The sequence below is a fragment of the Octopus sinensis genome, unplaced genomic scaffold, assembly GCF_006345805.1.
Source record: "Octopus sinensis unplaced genomic scaffold, ASM634580v1 Contig07214, whole genome shotgun sequence".
In the NCBI taxonomy this organism is placed as follows: Eukaryota; Metazoa; Mollusca; class Cephalopoda; order Octopoda; family Octopodidae; genus Octopus; species Octopus sinensis.
In genome coordinates, this window is record NW_021829932.1 from 2,928 (window position 1) to 22,500 (window position 19,573).

Below are 19,573 nucleotides of genomic sequence, written 5' to 3' on the forward strand. Positions count from 1 at the left end.
AAACAGCACATGACCTTGCAGGTGGGGCCCAGTTATAATTTTCTTCAGGTCGAGTAACCCATCCCGCTCAAAAGCTCCCCGAATATGGGTTGTTTAAGGATGTTGAAAGACCACCCTGTTTTCCAGAGGTGAATTATTCAACCCCAAAGAATCCCCTCACACATGGCTATGATGCTCCCCCACTACTTCTGCTCGTGATCAGAGATGCACATATCGTCAGCCACTAAGGGACAGATGCTCAACTGGTTAAGGTCAAGCAACTGACAAGCAAATCTATGGTATTGAGCAGAATATTTGCTGTAGCCCATCTTTTATACCAACAAAACAATGTACATGATAACACTTCCATCAGTTAAGATCAGAAGCCATGAGAGCCATTGCCTGGTACTGCATCAGGGCTATTATTATTATTTTATTATTATCATTATTATTATTATTATATTATTATTATTATTATTATTATTATTATTATTATTATTATTATATCATTATTATTATTATATATTATTATTGTTATTGTTAATATGGGTTTTTTCTTTTTTCTTTTCAGGAATGTGATTTTATAGAAATTGAAATTAAATATGGAATTCTCCAGGTAAGTTCTTCAACGGATGAAGCCTTTCCCTGTCCGAAGCATTTTATTAGTTTATCCTAAACTCCCATTCTTCTTTCCAGACTTTTAGTTATTGGTGGTTAATTTGGTTTAGTTGGTGAATAAAATGTGTTGATATTATATTAGTTGGTGTATAATATCTGTTGCGACCATATTAGTCAGTGGTTAATTTGTATTGGTACGATGTTAGTAATTTGTTCATACACAATTGTATACGCAATAAAACGTGTATATTGTATATGATCCACAACTCGCCATAAATAACTGATGCGCATAACATATGATACATATGGTTTTATTGCGTGTGATATAGTCTACTATCACATATTACGTACCAATTCATGAATCACTTCTTCGGGTGTTGGAAAACTGGAAGGTGAGAAGCTTTCTTAAGACTCTACTGCTCCGATATCAGAAAATCCACGAAACTTCCATGGAGTATATATTATAATAATAATAAAGGGTAAAGACCCCCTTCGGTCATGAATGACCATGGGATTGCACCTAGAAAGTTACCCTCCTAGACACAAGCCGGCAAGGTTTTTATTGAAGACCAGCAGTCGCCGTGCATACCAGCCTTCCCTCTCCACGCCACCAGTGTATCCAAGGAAAGACAAAGGTCGATACAGCTGGCACCAGTGACGTCGCAACTTATTTCTACAGCTGAGTGAACTGGAGCAACGTGAAATAAAGTGCCTTGCTCAAGAACACAACACGCAGCCCGGACCGGGATTCGAGCTCACAACCTCACGATCGTAAGCTCGACGCTCTAACCACTGAGCCATAAAAACATCGAAAACTGCAGTTAGCAAAAGCCTTTTATTGCATATGAATTTGATTAAGAGTATCTGCATATTTCAGAATGCTATGATGGTTCTTATCGGTGAGATGGCAACTTTTAAGTAACATATTTATTTTTGCGGAGCTCTGATGAGTTAATTCCGCTATCCGCTACGAAAGAAATCTTGCACAGTGCATGGGAATAAATCAATAACTGTCGTCTTAGTAACAACGTAATGCAAAATTGGTTATAATCGAAATTGTGGAAAGAATAGTAAACAATACAATAAAAAGAATAGCAAACACCATTTCATAATATATATATATATATATATATATATATATATATAATATATATATATATATATATATAGGGTTGTAATTGAGCTTTGTCCTCGTAAAGCATATCAGCATGTTCCAGTTCTCAAAGTCTATTTCTAGATGTCATATTTTATATGAGACTCGAAAATACCGGAGGATACTTATTACATGCTAATTGCATATCAAAACAGAAAAGTGGAGAAAGATTTTGAGGTATTATTCATTCTGCATTATATACGTATGTTTCATTACCAATATATAGAAAAAACATGTAAAACATCTATTAGTAATTCTTCAGACCGATAATTAAAATAACGCTAATAATATTATATTTAATTCCGGGTTTGAGGAACTAATCATTGGAGATGGTGTGCATGCTTCTCTACGTGTATGCCAATATAAATCCTATTGGTTACGAAACATATGTACTGCGCAACAAATAGTCTCAAAATATTTTTCCTGTCTTCTGTTTTAACATACAGATATAACATATATATATATTTACAATATATATATATATATATATATATATATATATATATATAATATATATATATATATATATAATATATATATATATATATAGATATATATATATATATATATATATATATATATATAATATATATATATATATTTATATATTATATATATATATATATATATATATATATATATAGTTAATCCAAACATGAAAACACAAAGAGAAAACACAACAACGCGAGGACGTGGAACAAATATAGTATTATTGGACGCTCAGGAAAGAAGGGAAGAAGGAGGGTTTAACGTTTCGGGCGGAGCTCTTCGTCGGAAACATAGGAGAAGGAAAGATCCAGAGAAGGGAAGACAGAGGGAATAAAATCGCCAACGGTACACACGCGGTCACATTTTGAATGACCGGAAGGAAATAGGTGAAGAAAAGTCCTATTATATATATATATATATATATAATAGAATATGGTACAAAAAGAAAATAGAAACAACACGTACAAATGTAAAGGGAAAGTAAGAAGAAAAATAAGCGAAAATGCACATTGGAAATCAAAAAAAGTAAAGGCTTTTTATGAAAAGTAATGATAGATATATACAATTAGAGGAACTGAGGTAGGATCTGTGGTATTGTATATATAAAGTTATAATAAAATCACAAGTCTTTTGAGAAACAGCTACCCAGCATTTCCTGGCCGAAACATGAATATATTTCGCCATCTTTCAACCTGATAACAAGACCGTTTGCCAGTTGCTTTTTCAGCAGATGACGTTTGAACATGGAAGAAGACAAAAATAATAACAAAAGCGAGATAACCCACGTTACATTAAGCAAATGTCAAAAAGACGTAAACGAGATATTGATGGTTTACCTATTTTGAAATTCTTGCAAGATGTATTTGTTAAAATGCAGACTTCTTGAAGTCTTACCGCATTATATATATATATATATATAGGGAGAGTTTACGAAAAAAAACAAAATACGAAGACATGTGGTGTACAAAACAAACAGATGTATTAGTATAACGCTCAGGAATAGAAAAAGGAGAGAAAAAAATGGATGTAGTGGCTAACGATCTATCATGGCGTCTGACTCGGACAGAAGGGTATGTTTGTATGTATATGTTTGTGCCCCCAACATTGCTTTGGAACCAGTGTCGGTGTGTTTACCTCTCCATAGCATAGCGGTACGGCAAAAGAGACCGATAGAATAATTACTAGGCTTTAAAATAATAAGTCCTGAGGTCAATTTGTTCGACTAAAACCGTTCAAGTCGGTGTCCCACCATGGCTACAGTCAAATGACTGAAACAAGTTAAAGAATAGAAGAAGAATATACCGCATAATATATGTGTATGTATTTATATACATATATATGTGTGTGTGTGTGTGTGTGTGTGTATGTGTATGTATGTATGTATGTATGTATGTATGTATGTATGTATGTATATGTATATATATATATATATATATACATATATATATATATATATAATATATATATATATATACAATAAATATTACGCTGTAAGTGAATGTACAATTTCAAGGGGGTTAATAAGTATCAAACCATGTTGCTATAGTTTTAGTTCCAATGCAAGATCTCGCACCTCGCACGGTATTATTTACCAAACAAGTGCAACTAAAGAATAATTATAATTTTATATACAGATATTTCGTGGTAAAAAAAAAAAAAAGATAAAATAAAATGAAATGAAAATGGAACGACAACATGAACAATAAGTGAATTATCGTAATTTTTACATTTGTTTAGACCAAGTCACATCCTGTACAATACGTGACACGTTCAGTTGTTAAATATAACAAAGTTTTAAGCAAATCGCAAACACAGATTTCTCTGGGAAGACCTACGTTTTATATTATTATAAGTAAATGAAGAATATATTTGTGTGACACGTTTTAGCAAATTTCACGATTTTCCTTGGTGTTAAAACCAGAAATTCTATAAAAGAATAATATGCGTTATTATCAAATTTACAATATCGTGATGCTTTATCTACAATGGACAGGTAGGTGTCCTCATTTTGTTGTTATCACAACCTTTCGGCTAATGTACTCTTCAGCCTTCATCAGGTGTTGTACTGGAATTTCAAACCCAACCCTTTATTTGACTAATAGGATACACTCTTCTCATTCCTAAGGTATGTTGCGGGTGTTATTTTTCTGTTGCCTAGGATTATAAAGTGAATTTTAGGGTTTATAAACCTAGTATTTTATCTTTTCTTAATACCGGTTCCCATATTACATTCATGTCTGCACTAGGTCCGCTTAGGAGTTTATTGTGTCCTAGCATATGTGTGTGTCTACATATATACCAAAATTATTTTTTTTCCGTATTTTGTTCGTGCTTCGAAAATACTGTCTGTATGTGGGTGAGTCTGGTGTGTGTGTGTGTATGTGTGTGTGTGTGTGTGGTGTGTGTGTGTGTGTGTGTGTCTGTGTCTGTGCGTGTGTGTGGATCTCTATGTTTGCCTGTGTATGTTTATATGTCTGTGTGTGTTTGTATGAGTGTGGAGACTTTACAGCGTGTGAGAAACGTTGCAAAGATGAATTATTTTTCATGTTATTTCAAATTTGTTAAATTATTTTTCGCGTTGTTACCTTTAAAAATTTTCTTATTTTCTTACGCATAATTTTATTGTAGAAATTTTTTAACTTTGTTTCTTAACTGTGTTTTCATCGCTTTTCTAATAATCATCAACAACAACATATCATCGTCGTCGTCGTCGACGTCGTAATTAATATCATTTTCATTATTGTCATTTTTGTTTGTTATCATCATCATCATCAACATTATTGTTGCCGTTGTGGTTTCAATTATTACCATTTCATATACACACAACAGATTAGACTGTTGGAAAAGAAAATTTTCTAACATCGACCAACAACAAGCAACCTTATATGCCAAAAACTCTCCTAAGTATCCTCACTGTTTTCTGGAGCCGTATTAAACTGGGTTTTATGCTTATTTGGAGGCGCAATCGCACAGTGGTTAGGGCAGCGGACTCGCGGTCATAGGATCGCGGTTTCGATTCCCAGACCGGGCGTTGTGAGTGTTTATTGAGCGAAAACACCGAAAAGCTCCACGAGGCTCCGGCAGGGGATGGTGATCCCTGTTGAACTCTTTCACCACAACTTTCTCTCACACTCACTTCCTGTTTCTGTTGTACCTGTATTTCAAAGGGCCGGCCTTGTCACTCTCTGTGTCACGCTGAATATCCCCGAGAACTACGTTAAGGGTACACGTGTCTGTGGAATGCTCAGCCACTTACACGTTAATTTCACGAGCAGGCTGTTCCGTTGATTCGGATCAACCGGAACCCTCGTCGTCGTAACCGACGGAGTGCTTCCATCCATCCATGCTTATTTCCTCTAGTCATCGGTTCAGATCGTTAGGGATAATTCCCAATGCACCTATAACTACTGAGAACGAAAGGTCTTTCCTTATATGTCCAGCATCATTTTTACTGTTACCACCAGAGTTGCTAAGCAGACTCTTGTCTCTCATAACCTGAGGTAAGGTAATGATCGTTACCGTCGTCATCACCACTATTATTTCAAGTAACTTTCTACTGCATCACTTGCTGCACTTTCGTGTTGGTGAGGTGTATGCAGCATTTTGTTATTATTAGTTTGGTTTAATTCAGGTTCGGTCTTATTCCTGGTAGGAACTATGTGGATAGTAACCTTAGGTATCCACAAGTTTTCAGCTGTCTTTCAACTGCTTAGAACCCTCCTGATAATCCTTGCTGTCCCTAAGAGACAAACTTTCTGTTGGAGCTCTACAGGGCCTTCTATTCAAATCTCCTTCTGCAATTTGTCTATACCTTTGTTTACAGTTCCCAACGCATAATTATTATTATTATTATTATTATTATTATTCAGTAGTTTTATTTTTATTTTTATAGCGTGCTTTCACATCACTACCGAGCGCAGCTCTGTGTGCCTTGGGTATGTGCTGTGATTTGTTGTGATGCTCTGATGGTTATTGTATGGAAGTGTTTTATTATTATTATTATTATTATTATTATTCAGTAGTTTTATTTTTATTTTTATAGCGTGCTTTCACATCCACCGATCAGCTCTGTGTGCCTTGGGTATGTGCTGTGATTTGTTGTGATGCTCTGATAGTATTGTATGGAAAGTGTTTATTATTATTATTATTATTATTATTATTATTTCACATCATCATCATCATCATATCATCATCATCATTATTATTATTATTATATTATTATTATTATTATTATCATTATCATTACATTATTATTATTATTATCATTATTATCATCATCATTATTATTATTATTGACTGAGAGAGCTGCGCATGCCATCAAAGTGACTTCGAGGTAAAATACACAAAGCCCAGTATACCCATTAGTAATAGTAGTAGTAGTAGTAGTAGTAGTAGTAGTAGTAGTAGTAGTGGTTGTGGTGGTGGTGGTGGTGTTGTTGTTGGTGGTGGTGGGGGTGGGGTGATGGTAGTAGTAGTAGTAGTAGTAGCAGCAGTAGTAGTAGTAGTAGTAGTAGTAGTAGTAGTAGTAGTAGTAGTAGTTGTTGTAGTAATTGTTGTTGTTGTTGTTGATGATGATGATGATGCTTCTGTTATTGCTGTTGTCGTTGTTTTTGTTGTAGTTCACTTTCTTATTTATATCTTCTCTTTTTTTTTGTCACTTTTCCAGATTGCCGAAGCGTTAAGTTACCTCCACACCACAGAACAGATGCTACATCGAAATATTTCGCCCCAATCCATACTACTAACCAGGCGAGGAGGATGGAAGATGGCCGGGCTGGGCTTTGCTGAGAAAGCACTTAAAGATGGCAAGGTTCCTTTCTTTGAGCAGTTTTCTTTCTTTTTCATAGAATTTGTCTTGTCAGGTTTGCTGGTTGGCTGACCGAATGGCTATTTATTATTGCTATGTCTGTCTTTGTATTGTTGCCCTCATCCTTCGCCCTCGTGGCAAATAAATGAAATCATCATTATCATTATTTATTGCCTTTGCACAGCAACTAAAGCTGGAGACTACAACACCTCTTATTTTTCGAGCACCATCCGGAATATCCGAACGGTTCCAAGCTGTGCTGCTTTCTGCAAGTGCCCACCCTTATTGCAGCCCTATTTTTTCTTTGTACTGCTTATTATTATTATTATTATTATTATTATTATTATTATTATTATTATTATTATTACTATTGTCATCTTCATCATCATCTTCCTCATCATCATCATCATCATCATCATTGAGGGAGTGAGCAGAGCTTGCCATCAAAGTGACACTGGTGTAAAATATACGAACCCCATTATACCCAGCATGACTACCCGTCTGCTAAGGATACACTGTTGTCGATGGCATCGTCCAGCCCTCTCCGCTCGAAAATGCTGGTCGTGTACGCCAAAATTTGAAACTGTAATTATTGTTGCTGTTGATGATGATGATGATCATCATCATCATCCTCATCATCATCATCAAGCTGTTGCTGCTGCTGTTGCTGTTGCTGTTACTGTGCTATGTATTGTAGAGCAGAATTAACGCCAACCAATTTTCTGAAAATAAAACGAAACGTTAGTTTGACGTATTTGTTCCAACACAATGTAATCTGAGTTCAAATTTCGCCGAGGTCAATTTGCCTTTCACTCTTAAGGGTTGATAATAAAAACATCCATCAAACCAGGGTGGTCATTTGGCTGGAATTCTTTAAGTGTCGGTTGAGATGCCTTATGGTACTTGCCCCGGTTCCTTGCGTTCTAAAAATGACGCCAACGATGTAAACGTCTTGCCTTTTTACTAGACATCATCGGTTGCGCAGAGAGGTAAACGAGGTTTTACGCATAAGCAACTGTTGAGCTATCATAAAAAACGTGTCCAAGCTTGCACCTTAGCTAAGACGTTCTCAATTGTAGAAAACCATGATCAGTTGTGACCGAAGGAAGTGTTGCATAGTAGAAATAATCTTCAAGAGGCCATTTATGTTGTTGGTATTATTGCCAATGACGTCGTTGTTATTGATTACTCGCAAACTTGGGATCAAATGCATTCTAGTGAGCCGTGATCATTCTGTCTCGTTTTCATACCTATATATTTAGATATATATATATATATATATATATATATATATATATTATAATATATATTCTTCTCTCTCTGTTATTCTGATGAAGAGCTTAGGCTCGAAACGTCAAAGACTTTCTCACTTCCAGAGCGTTAAACTAATACATCTGTTGTTTTTGTTTATACACCCGTCTTCGTCTTTTTTTGTAAATTCCAACTATATATATATATAATGAAATATATATATATATATATAATATATATATATATATATATATATATTTCATTATATATATATAGTTGGAATTTACAAATAGGGAGAAGACAGGTGATGTAAAAAAAACAAACAGATGTATTAGTAGAACGCTCAGGAATAGAAAAAGTCTTTCACGTTTCCAGCCTACGCTCTTCTACAGAAAGGGATACAGAAAAAACAAGGAGAGAAAAAAGAGGAGAGAAAAAAATGTGTGTAGTGGCTAACGATCTATCATGGCGATGTATGTATGCATGTATGTATGGGACTACATCCATTAAAAGTATTCTTCCCTTTTTATATGTATTCTTTCATATTAGTTGCAAGAGACTACGTAGAGGCCTCACTTATTGGCTCCTATTGCTGCTGTTCATGCTACTGCTGTCATTTTCGTTGTTGCTGCTGTTGCTACAACTTTTGCTGTACATCTTGCTAAAGCTGTTGCTGTTCCTGCTGCTACAACTACTGCTGCTGCTGCTGCAGTTTATGCTGAGGCTTTTAATACTGCTGCTATTGTTGTTGCTGCTGCTACTGTCGCTGGTTTTTACTGATACCATTGTTACTGTTTATTACTATCGAGATTGTTGTTCCTGTTGCTGCTGTTGTTCAGCCCCTGGCCAGGCCTTACCGATCCAGACCTTAAAAATACGTCCTCCGGTCCATAACATTCTTTCCTATTCATATGTTTAAGAAATAGGTTGGAACTTGAGAGAGATACAGTTGGTACTTCTAGCAGTTGAGTGTCTGCGTAGAGGTCCCCACCTCTGCTCATTGTTTTTGGTATGGATTATATTAGTAGATAATAAGGCGGCGAGCTGGCGGAAACGTTAGCACGCCGGGCGAAATGCGTAGCCGTATTTTGTCTGCCGTTACGTTCTGAGTTCAAATTCCGCCGAGGTCGACTTTGCTTTTTCATCCTTTTGGGGTCGATTAAATAAGTATCAGTTAAAGTGCTCTGGGTCTGGTTTGCTCTACAAGTACTACGTCAGCGTCATGTGGGTGCCCACAGTGAAGGAAAGGATCACAAGGCCATTTGAAAGCAGTATGATGTCCCTGTAGCAACCGTCTAGAGTATAATCAACAAGCACGAGAGGTTCAATACCCTCAGTGGGCGTGGCAGGAAATGTAAGGTGTATCCTAAACTTGTCAGGAAAAATCTGCCGAGAGGTCAACAAACCCCGGACCACAATCAAGGCCCTAATTGAAACTCTTGGCCAGGCAGGGACGAAGGTGTCACGATCCACTGCTGCGCGAGTTTTGCCCAAAGGAGGCCTCCTTGGATTTAAGCCTCGGAAGACGCCGCTGCTCAGGGAGAAACCTCTGGAGGCTCGCCTGGTCTTTGCTAGAGGTTATCTGAAGCAAGATCCCAGGTTTTGGTCAACCATCCTGTGGTCTCGTGAGACAAGGTTGGCCAAATGGATGCTGAATACGCTTGGAGGAGGAAAGGAGGAGTATAGAAGCCGAAGAACACTGTGCTCACCGTTAAGCATAGTGTGGAAAGATTATGTTATGGGGATGCTTCTCTTCCAGTGACACAGGGAACTTTGTCAAAGTCAAAAGAATCAGGAGAAAGGAAGATTGCATCAGGATCCTTGATGAAACTCCAACTCGTCCACAACTGAAAGTACCAGCAGGAGAGTAATCCGAAACACACTACCTAGGTAGTGAGGTAATGGTTCAAGGACAATGATATCAACGTCCTAGAACGGCCAAGTCAGAGTCCTTGCCTGAATCCGATCGAGAACTTGTGGCGAGACTTGAAGACCACCAGAGTGATGGCTAGGAAACCGACCGACCTGACCCAGCTCGAGGCTTTCGCCAAGCAAGAGTGGGCCAACATCTCACAGGAGACATGCAGTAAGGTTGTGGACACGTACAAGAATCGTCAAGAAGCTTCCATAAAAACAATGTGCATGCTATTACTCTTTTACTCTTTTACTTGTTTCAGTCATTTGACTGCGGCCATGCTGGAGCACCGCCTTTAGTTGAGCAAATCGACCCCGGGACTTATTCTTTTGTAAGCCCAGTACTTATTCTATCGGTCTCTTTTGCCAAACCGCTAGGTGACGGGGACGTAAACACACCAGCATCGGTTGTCAAGCAATGCTAGGGGGGCAAACACAGACACACAAGCATATACACACACACATATATATATATATATACATATATACGACAGGCTTCTTTCAGTTTCCGTCTACCAAATTCACTCACAAGGCATTGGTCGGCCCGGGGCTATAGCAGAAGACACTTGCCCAAGATGCCACGCAGTGGGACTGAACCCGGAACCATGTGGCTGGTTAGCAAGCTACTTACCACACAGCCACTCGGGTATGAATAATTTTGGGGACGACTGCATATACATATGGTGTGTGTGTGTGTGTGTGTGAGTGTGTCTGTCTTGTCTGTCTGTCTGTCTGTGTGTGTGTGTATGTGTGTGTGTGTGTGTGTGTGTGTGTGTCTGTGTGTGTGTCTGTGTGGCCTGCTCGCTTAGCCAGCGAGGTGGCGTCAATCGAAGGCTAAAACAATGCGAACGCATTGTGACCAGTGATGTGTAGCAACATCTGATGCTCTGGTCGGTCACGTGATATATATATATATATATATTATATATATATATAAGATATTATATATATATATATATATATATATATATATGTATACACAGGGGAGGGGAGAGGGAGAGAGAGAGAGAGAGAGAGGAATGTGTGTATTTTACCCTTGTTAACAATTGACACGGAAAAAATAGATAAATAGTTACCAGGGTGGCAAAAAACCACACAAGTAAAAAGGTTGTAACTCCTTGTTTTTAAAGGTATAAACCTCGGGTTTACGTGAAATATTTTGCATAATATATATAAATAAATAAATGGAGTTAAACGCAGGTGTTAAAATTTCTGTTAAAATGTCTTATTGACGAGTTTCATTTCTTCACTTCCCTGGAGAGAATATTACATTGTTTTACATAATTTTATTCCTTTGGAATAATACCAGTGATATCTTCGAAGCATGTAAAATAATTTGAATAACACCTGCGTTTTTTTTTACACAAACTACATTTATCACATACACATATACATACCACATATATATATTATATATATATATATATATATATATATATATATATATATATATATTATATATATATATATATATAATATATATATATATATATATAATATATATATACATATATATAATATATAATATATATATATATATATATATATATGATATTTAAGTAGTTGAATGAATTATCCTAGTATGGATAATTCGGTTAACCGATACCCGGGTAGCAAATTCACGTCAGAAAGCACGGTTGAAGCTACAATGCCAAGGGCAGAAATCACGTGCTTTCATGTGGAAATTTGTGTGTTTTTTTTAACTATAGGTAAATGAAAGAATGGAGTCGAACGACGATTTAACAAAATTCCATTATTTTCGACACATGTTTCGAAGACTGCATATTCTTAATTCCGAAGGAATAAAGGGTGCATTATGCCGCCTTCTCATCAGGAAAGGCAAGGAACTTATGTCAGCATCATGACGAACAAAAGCTTTTAGATGACTGCCCACACGGAGTCCATAGTGATAATGTGATAATGAGTCCATTCTTTCATTTACCTATATATATATATATATAATATATATATATATATATATATATATATCAAATTCGCTTTTTTTTTATTCTTTTTGTGCCGTTTTTACATTAATATGTTTCTCTTCCTACATTTACCAAATAATAATCTTTGCAGGATTCTTTCCAATCGGTTCCATGGACACCGAAAATGCCAAAAATGGCCCAACCTGACCTCAACTATATGGCACCTGAAATTATCAGTGATAAAACATGTACATCACTAAGCGACATTTTCTCTCTCGGAATGGTTGTATGTGCTCTTTACAATTCTGGCCACCCGCTCATTGAAGCCGAACACAGTGTCAGCTTGTATCTCAAAAAACTAGAACAGGTAAAAAAAAATTTTCTACAAATATTTTTTTTACATTATTGTGAGTGTTGTTGTTGTTGTTGTTTTCCGATTGACTTGTATTTTATTTCCTCTTTCGACCGGGTCTCAACCAGAGACTTAAGGTTCATATACATCAGATGGAGAGAAACTTTCTGAGAATGTGGACAGTCGATGTCAATGTCAACACAATTTTTTCTAAGTCTCGTACATTGACTTGTATTTTATTTCCTCTTTCGACCGGGTCTCAACCAGAGACCTAAGATCATATACATTAAATGGAGAAAAACTTTCTGAGAATGTGGACAGTCGATGTCAATGTCAACACAATTTTTTCTAAGTCTCGTAGATTGCTGGTTTCTCCAGAGATATGGTCAAAACAATTTGTCACTACCTTTTTTGATCAATCCCAAGGCACCTACAACAACAGGGAAGATTTTGTTTTTAATTGTCACGTCCTAGATATTTCAGTCTCAAGGTCCTTATATTTCGGCATGTTTTCAAATTCCTTTGCTGAAATGTTTTTTATCAGTAGGCATTGTTGTGTCAGTTAACGGGCGTGTTTTTTGTCTTGGGTCTTTGATGACGATGTCTGGTAGGGTAGCATTTATTTGCTTGTATGTATTCCATAATCCCATAGGATGGTAACATTCTCCCCGACTAGTAACTGACTCTGGATTGTGTTCATACCAGTTTTTAGAGTGCGGGATATCATATTGACAACATATGCTTCAATGCAAGTATTAGCCAACTGGATCATGCGTGGTTTCATGTTCTGTAGGGGGCAAGGACTGAACAACCGGCATCAATGTGGTCAGCACTCACAATTTTGTCATTGTTCAGTCAACACTGTGTCTGTCTCATTGTGTGTAATATGTGCTGTCGGAGGCGCAATGGCTCAGTGGTTAGGGCAGCGGACTCGCGGTCATAGGATCGCGGTCTCGATTCCCAGACCGGGCGTTGTGAGTGTTTATTGAGCTCCACGACACTCCGGCAGGGGATGGTGGTGATCCCTGCTGTACTCTTTCACGACAACTTTCTCTCACTCTTACTTCCTGTTTCTGTTGTACCTGTATTTCAAAGGGCCGGCCTTGTCACTCTCTGTGTTACGCTGAATATCCCCGAGAACTACGTTAAGGGTACACGTGTCTGTGGAGTGATCAGCCACTTACACGTTAATTTCACGAGCAGGCTGTTCCGTTGATTCGGATCAACCAGAACCCTCATCGTCGTAACCGACGGAGTGCTTCCATCAATATGTGCTGTGATTTATTGTGATGATCTAATGGTTACTGTATTGAAAGTGTTTTGCGTAGGATGTGTGCAGTGCCTAGTAGTGCAATATTCTGTATGGTATATATATTTGTAAGTCCTGGTGTTTTTGTTACGTATTTGTCTGAATATTTTTTATCATACCTAATGCGCCTACTATGATAGAAATTGTTTCTGTTTTTAGATTCCACATTCGAGTTACCTCTATTTCCAGGTCTTTGAGGTAACTCGAATGTGAAATCTAAAAAACAGAAGCAATACCCATCATAGTGGGCGCATTAGGTACGATACAAAATATTCAGACAAATACATAACAAAAAACACCAGGACTTACAAATATATATTATTATTATTGCCTTTGCACAGCTTCAAACGTTGGAGATGTACTACGGTGTCAGCTGTTCACTACCAGTGAAATAAGGTAACACCTTTTATTTTTCGAGCACCTTCCAGAGTATTCGAGCAGTTCCAAGCAGTGCTGTTTTCTACAAGTGCTCCACCCTTATTGCAACCCCTATTTGTCCCATGTACTTCTCAAGATTTTTGCTCACTGTTCCCAGGGCTCCGACAATTATTGGTACTACTGCTACCTTTTTCATCGACTGCAATTGCTTAACTTCCCAAGCTAACCTGTCATATCTATCGACTTTTCTTTCTTCCTTGTCGCATACTGTTACCGGCTGGGCATGCTATATCTATGATCCAGCATAGTTTGCTTGCTTTCTCAATTAAGACTATGTCTGGCTTTTTATTCCATATCTCAGGGGCGCACTGAGTCATAAAATCCCATAGAATCTTTTGCATTATCATTTTCCATGACGCCTTCGGGTTTACGGCCGTACCAAGTTTTTGCTCAGTCAAGTCTATACTTTTTGTAAAGTGTCCAATGGACAAGTCTTGCTATATTGTCATGACGTCTCTTATATTCTTTCTGGGCTAGTGGTGTACATTGACTGGTATTATGCCATACGCTTTCACCATTTGGTCCACAAAAGCTGCACTTATGACTTTCTGGAGCGTTGCCTATTCTGTATTTTATGTAATTTGTTCTTAGTGCTTGCTCTTCTTCTTCTTCTTACTATTATTATTACTATTATTATTATTATTATTATTATTATTATTATTATTATTATTATTATTATTATTATTATTATTATTATTATTAAGAAGGGGGTAAGCTGGCAAACTCGTCAGCACGCCGGGCAAAATGCTTATATTCCGCCGGTGTTGACTTTGCCTTTCAGCTATTCATAAATTAAGTATTATTATTATTATTATTATTATTATTATTATTGAGTGAGAGAGCAGTGCATGCCATCAAAGTGACACTGGGGTAAAATATACGAAGCCCAATATACCCATCATGACTACCCGTCTGATAAAGGTACACCAGGCACATGCATCACAACCATATGTGCGCGACATGGTGATCTCATATCAAGATAAACAGCACATGACCTTGCAGGTGGGGCCCAGTTAGAATTTTCTTCAGATTGAGTAGCCCATCCCGCTCAAACGGTCCCTGAATAAGGGTTGTTTAAGGATGTTGAAAGAACCACCCATGTTTCCAGAGGTGAACTATTCAAACCCCAAGAATCCCTCTCAACACATGGCTATGATGCTCCCCACTACTTCTGCTCGTGATCAGAGATGCACATATTGTCAGCCACGAAGGACATGCTCAACTGGTTAAGGTCAAACAACTGACAAGCAAATATGTGGTATTGAGCAGAATTTGCTGTAGCCCATCTTTTATACCAAGACAAAACAATGTACATGATAACACTTCAATCAGTTAAGATCAGAAGCCATGAGAGCCACTGCTGGTACTGCATCAGGGCATTTATTACATCTTTTATACCAAGACAAAACAATGTACATTATTATTATTATTATTATTATTATTATTATTATAATTATTATTATTATTGCTATTATTATTATTTATTATTATTATTATTATTATTATTATTATTATTATTATTATTATTGCTATTATCATTGCTATTATTATTATTATTATTATTATTATTATATTATTATTATTATTATTATTATTATTATTATTATATTTGACGTTTGCTTTGTATTTGTACAAGCTGACTCCAAGTCTCCCCCAGAAACAATGAATTAGACGTTCAAATTGGTGTTATGCATAGGGTGTCATATATTTGGTTTTGCACAAAGTATTGTTCTAGAGAATTTGGTAGATAGAAACTACGAAACCTGTCAGATGTATGTGTGTGTGTGTGAGAGAGAGAGAGTTGCTTGTCCCCCACAGCCGCCTGACAACCGGTGTTTGTTTCTTTACGTCCCCGTTACTTAGCAGTTCGGCAAAATAGACCTACAGAGTAAGTACTAAGCCTTTAAAAAAATTATAAGTACTGGGGTCGATTTGCTCGACGAAACCTTCAAGGCAGTGTGCAAGCACGGTCGCAGTCTACTGGCTGAAAATACTAAATGGTAAAAAATAACGATTGTCTATGCAGCATCGATCTGCGGAACTGCTTTTAAGTTCCTCTTCACCGACAGTTAATGTTGGAACATAATTCTTCAACGATATGGGAATAAATTATATGGAGAAGCATAGTTAATGTATTTTTTATAGGAATCAAGTTTGCATTATCTAATTACATAAACGTATAGAAGCAAATATTAATACGATAAAAATTTAAGCTCCGCTTCCTGCAACAGAAAACTAGTTTTTGATATTAATTCCCATTTCTGTTTTACCAATCCGGAACATATAAAGACATTCAACGAAGGTGATAGAAGATAGAACACAAAGGAAGAATATAAAATAAACATGGAGTTGGAATCAGTTTGACGCTCAGGAAATGGGTGGAACTGAAGTAAATATCTTTAACGTTTCGAGTATACACTCTTCTTCAGAAAGATACGATAGAGATAAAGAGGAAAAATGAAGAAGGATATATTCATTTATTCTTTTACTTGTTTCAGATATTTAACTGCAGCCATGCTGGAGCACTGCATTTAGTCGAAGAAATCGCTCCCAGAACTTATTCTTTGTCAGCCTAGTACTTATTCTATCGGACTCTTTTGCCCAACTGCTAGGTTACAGGGACGTAAACACACCAATATAGGTTGTCAAGTGATGGTGGAGAACAAATTCAGACACACATACATACAGGAATATATATTTCAGACGCACATACACATGTGCGCACACCACTTGAAAAAACACACATCAACTGCTACAAACAACACACACACACACGTAAGACTCACTCGCCCCCATTCACACATACACACTCACAGACACCATTCTCACACACACACACACACACACACACACACACACAAACACACACACACCACACACACACACACACGCTTGCACACCTTAGTTCTTTTGGATCAGCATTATCATTTCCCTTTCATTCAACCTCCTTTTTTTTATTATTATCTCCCTTTCTTTCAACCTCTTCTTTTCTAGTCATCCCGCCGAACTCTACGCAGTTTTTCTACTGAACTCTACACAGTTTTTCTCCGTTTTTGTTTTTTTCATTCTCTCTCCATTTTTTCCTCATATATTTCCGTCGAAGAGCGTAGGCCTAAGACGTAAGAGACTTTTCCAGTTTTCCCGAGCGTTAAGCTAATACACATGCTTGTTGTTCCTACACTTGTCTTCATCTTATGTTCCTTTGTAACTTTGAACTATATATACGTCAGGCTTCGTTCAGTTCCGTCTACTAAATCCACTCACAAGGCTTTGGTCGGCCTGAGGCTACAGTACAAGACACTTGCCCAAGGTTCCACGCAATTGACTGAACTCGGCACCATGTGTTTGGGAAGCAAGCTTCTTACCACACAGCCACACAATCACACACACACACACACACACACACAGCCACACAATCACACACACACACACACACACACATACACACACGCGCACACACACACACACACACACATAAGGTGCGATGGATAAAATGTCGCCATTTATATTTTTCGCGGAGAAAGAGGCCGAAACAATAACAATTCTGCTTCACTGCCTGAGGAGATAGCACCACCCTCAGCACACAAATCTTTTTCTCTAAAACCTGTGTAACGATTCCACCAATCTAAAATCCATGAAGAATTTTCAGTCAAATGAATCCACCCTAGTACTTATTATTTATAAAGCCTGATACTTATTCTATATCTCTCTCTCTTGCCGAACCACTAAGTAACGGGAACGTAAGCACGCCAACACCCAAGCGGTGATGGGGTCAAACACACATACACACCACCACCACCATCACCCCACACGCACAAGCACACAGACACACACACATGCATACAAACATATATATATTTATAAATTTTTAAACAAACCCGAAGGTTGTAATAAACGGAGAAGAGCGACACACATAGGTCATTTTTAATGAATATTATAATTATGTATTACTTATTTAATATATGCTCCATATATGTTTTGAATGGAGCATATACTAAATAAATAGTATATAATTATAGTTATTGTGTGTGTGTGTGTGTGGTGTGGTGTGTGTGTGTGTGTCTGTGTCTGTGTCTGTGTGTGTGTGTGTGTGTGAAGAACTGCTTTCAGATCCACTCACAAGGCTTTGGTTGACCCAAGGCTATAGCAGAAGACACTTGCCCAAGGTGTGCCATACTGTGAAACTGAACCCGGAACCACATGGTTGGGAAATAAGCCTTTTATCACACAGCCATACCTGTGCTTATAGCTATTTTGGAATGAAAATATGAAAAGAAAATATAAAATATTAACGTGTGTGTAATGATTGCTTGGAAAAATTCTTCTGAACGCCTAATGTAATTGGTAGCGCTACAGCAGCTTATAGTACGATACAATCAGTAATAAATGATCAATACTACCATAAATTTAATGAATTACAACTGCAATTACAACTACAAAGTGGTATTAATGCACTACATTTATGAACTGCATTGGTAAATTAATATGTATCGAGTCACATAATCCTGTAATAATTATAGTATTAACACAATATTAAATTTATTGCTATAGGAATTATATGCATGAATTTTAAGAAGTGTAACGACTCATATAATCCTAGAATCATTATAGTTCCTTCGTGATTTGGTTTACCAAGAATCTGTGTCTATAATTTTCAGTCAATGTACTTAAGAATATGGCTAAGCATATTCCCTTTAATTTGTCCCAAAATTATACTAATTGACCAAAAAAGAGAGTCGTCTTTTATTTTTTTGCTTGTTTCAGTCATTAGACTAAAGCCATGCTACGGTAGTGACGATTTAGTCGGACAAATCGCCCCTGTACTATTTCTTTAAGTCTGGTACTTTTTCTATCGGCCACTTTTGCAAAAGTGTTGGTTTGTCTACATCTCTATAACTTCAGGACGCCATGATAGATCGTTAGCTCCTACATGCATTTTTTTTCTCGCCTTGTTTTTTTCTGTGTCCCTTTCTGTCGAAGAGCGTAGGCTCGAAACGTAAAAGACTTTTTCTATTTCTATTCCTGAGCGCTATACTAATACATTTGTTTGTTTGTACTCCACCTGCCTTCGTCTTTTGTTTATTTTCGTAAACTTTCCTTTATATATATATATATATATATATATATATATATATATATATATATATATATATACCTGCAAGAGCAGGAAGAAATTCCCATGGAAGTATTCTGTGAAATATTCTGTACCAAAAGTAATAGAATCCTTAGAGCCAGCATGAGCAAAACAAAGCAGACCGAACACTCAGAGATAATGCCCAACCGAAAGAGCTACTATCTATATTCATATGTGTATATATATACATATATATATATATAT

The 19,573-nt window shown here is 36.9% G+C and overlaps 1 protein-coding gene across 1 annotated transcript in view; it reads left to right on the forward strand.

The window, feature by feature from the left end:
• Positions 1-548: 548 nt before the first annotated feature.
• The window catches only part of LOC115227816 (SCY1-like protein 2), a 30,445-nt gene continuing 11,420 nt past the window's right edge, over positions 549-19,573 (forward strand). Inside the window, exons 1-3 of the mRNA XM_029798544.2 lie at positions 549-595; positions 6,906-7,049; positions 12,288-12,503. Coding sequence (XP_029654404.2) covers positions 6,945-7,049; positions 12,288-12,503 — 321 coding nt within the window. The 5' untranslated portion in view covers positions 549-595; positions 6,906-6,944. The remainder of the gene's footprint in view (positions 596-6,905; positions 7,050-12,287; positions 12,504-19,573) is intronic.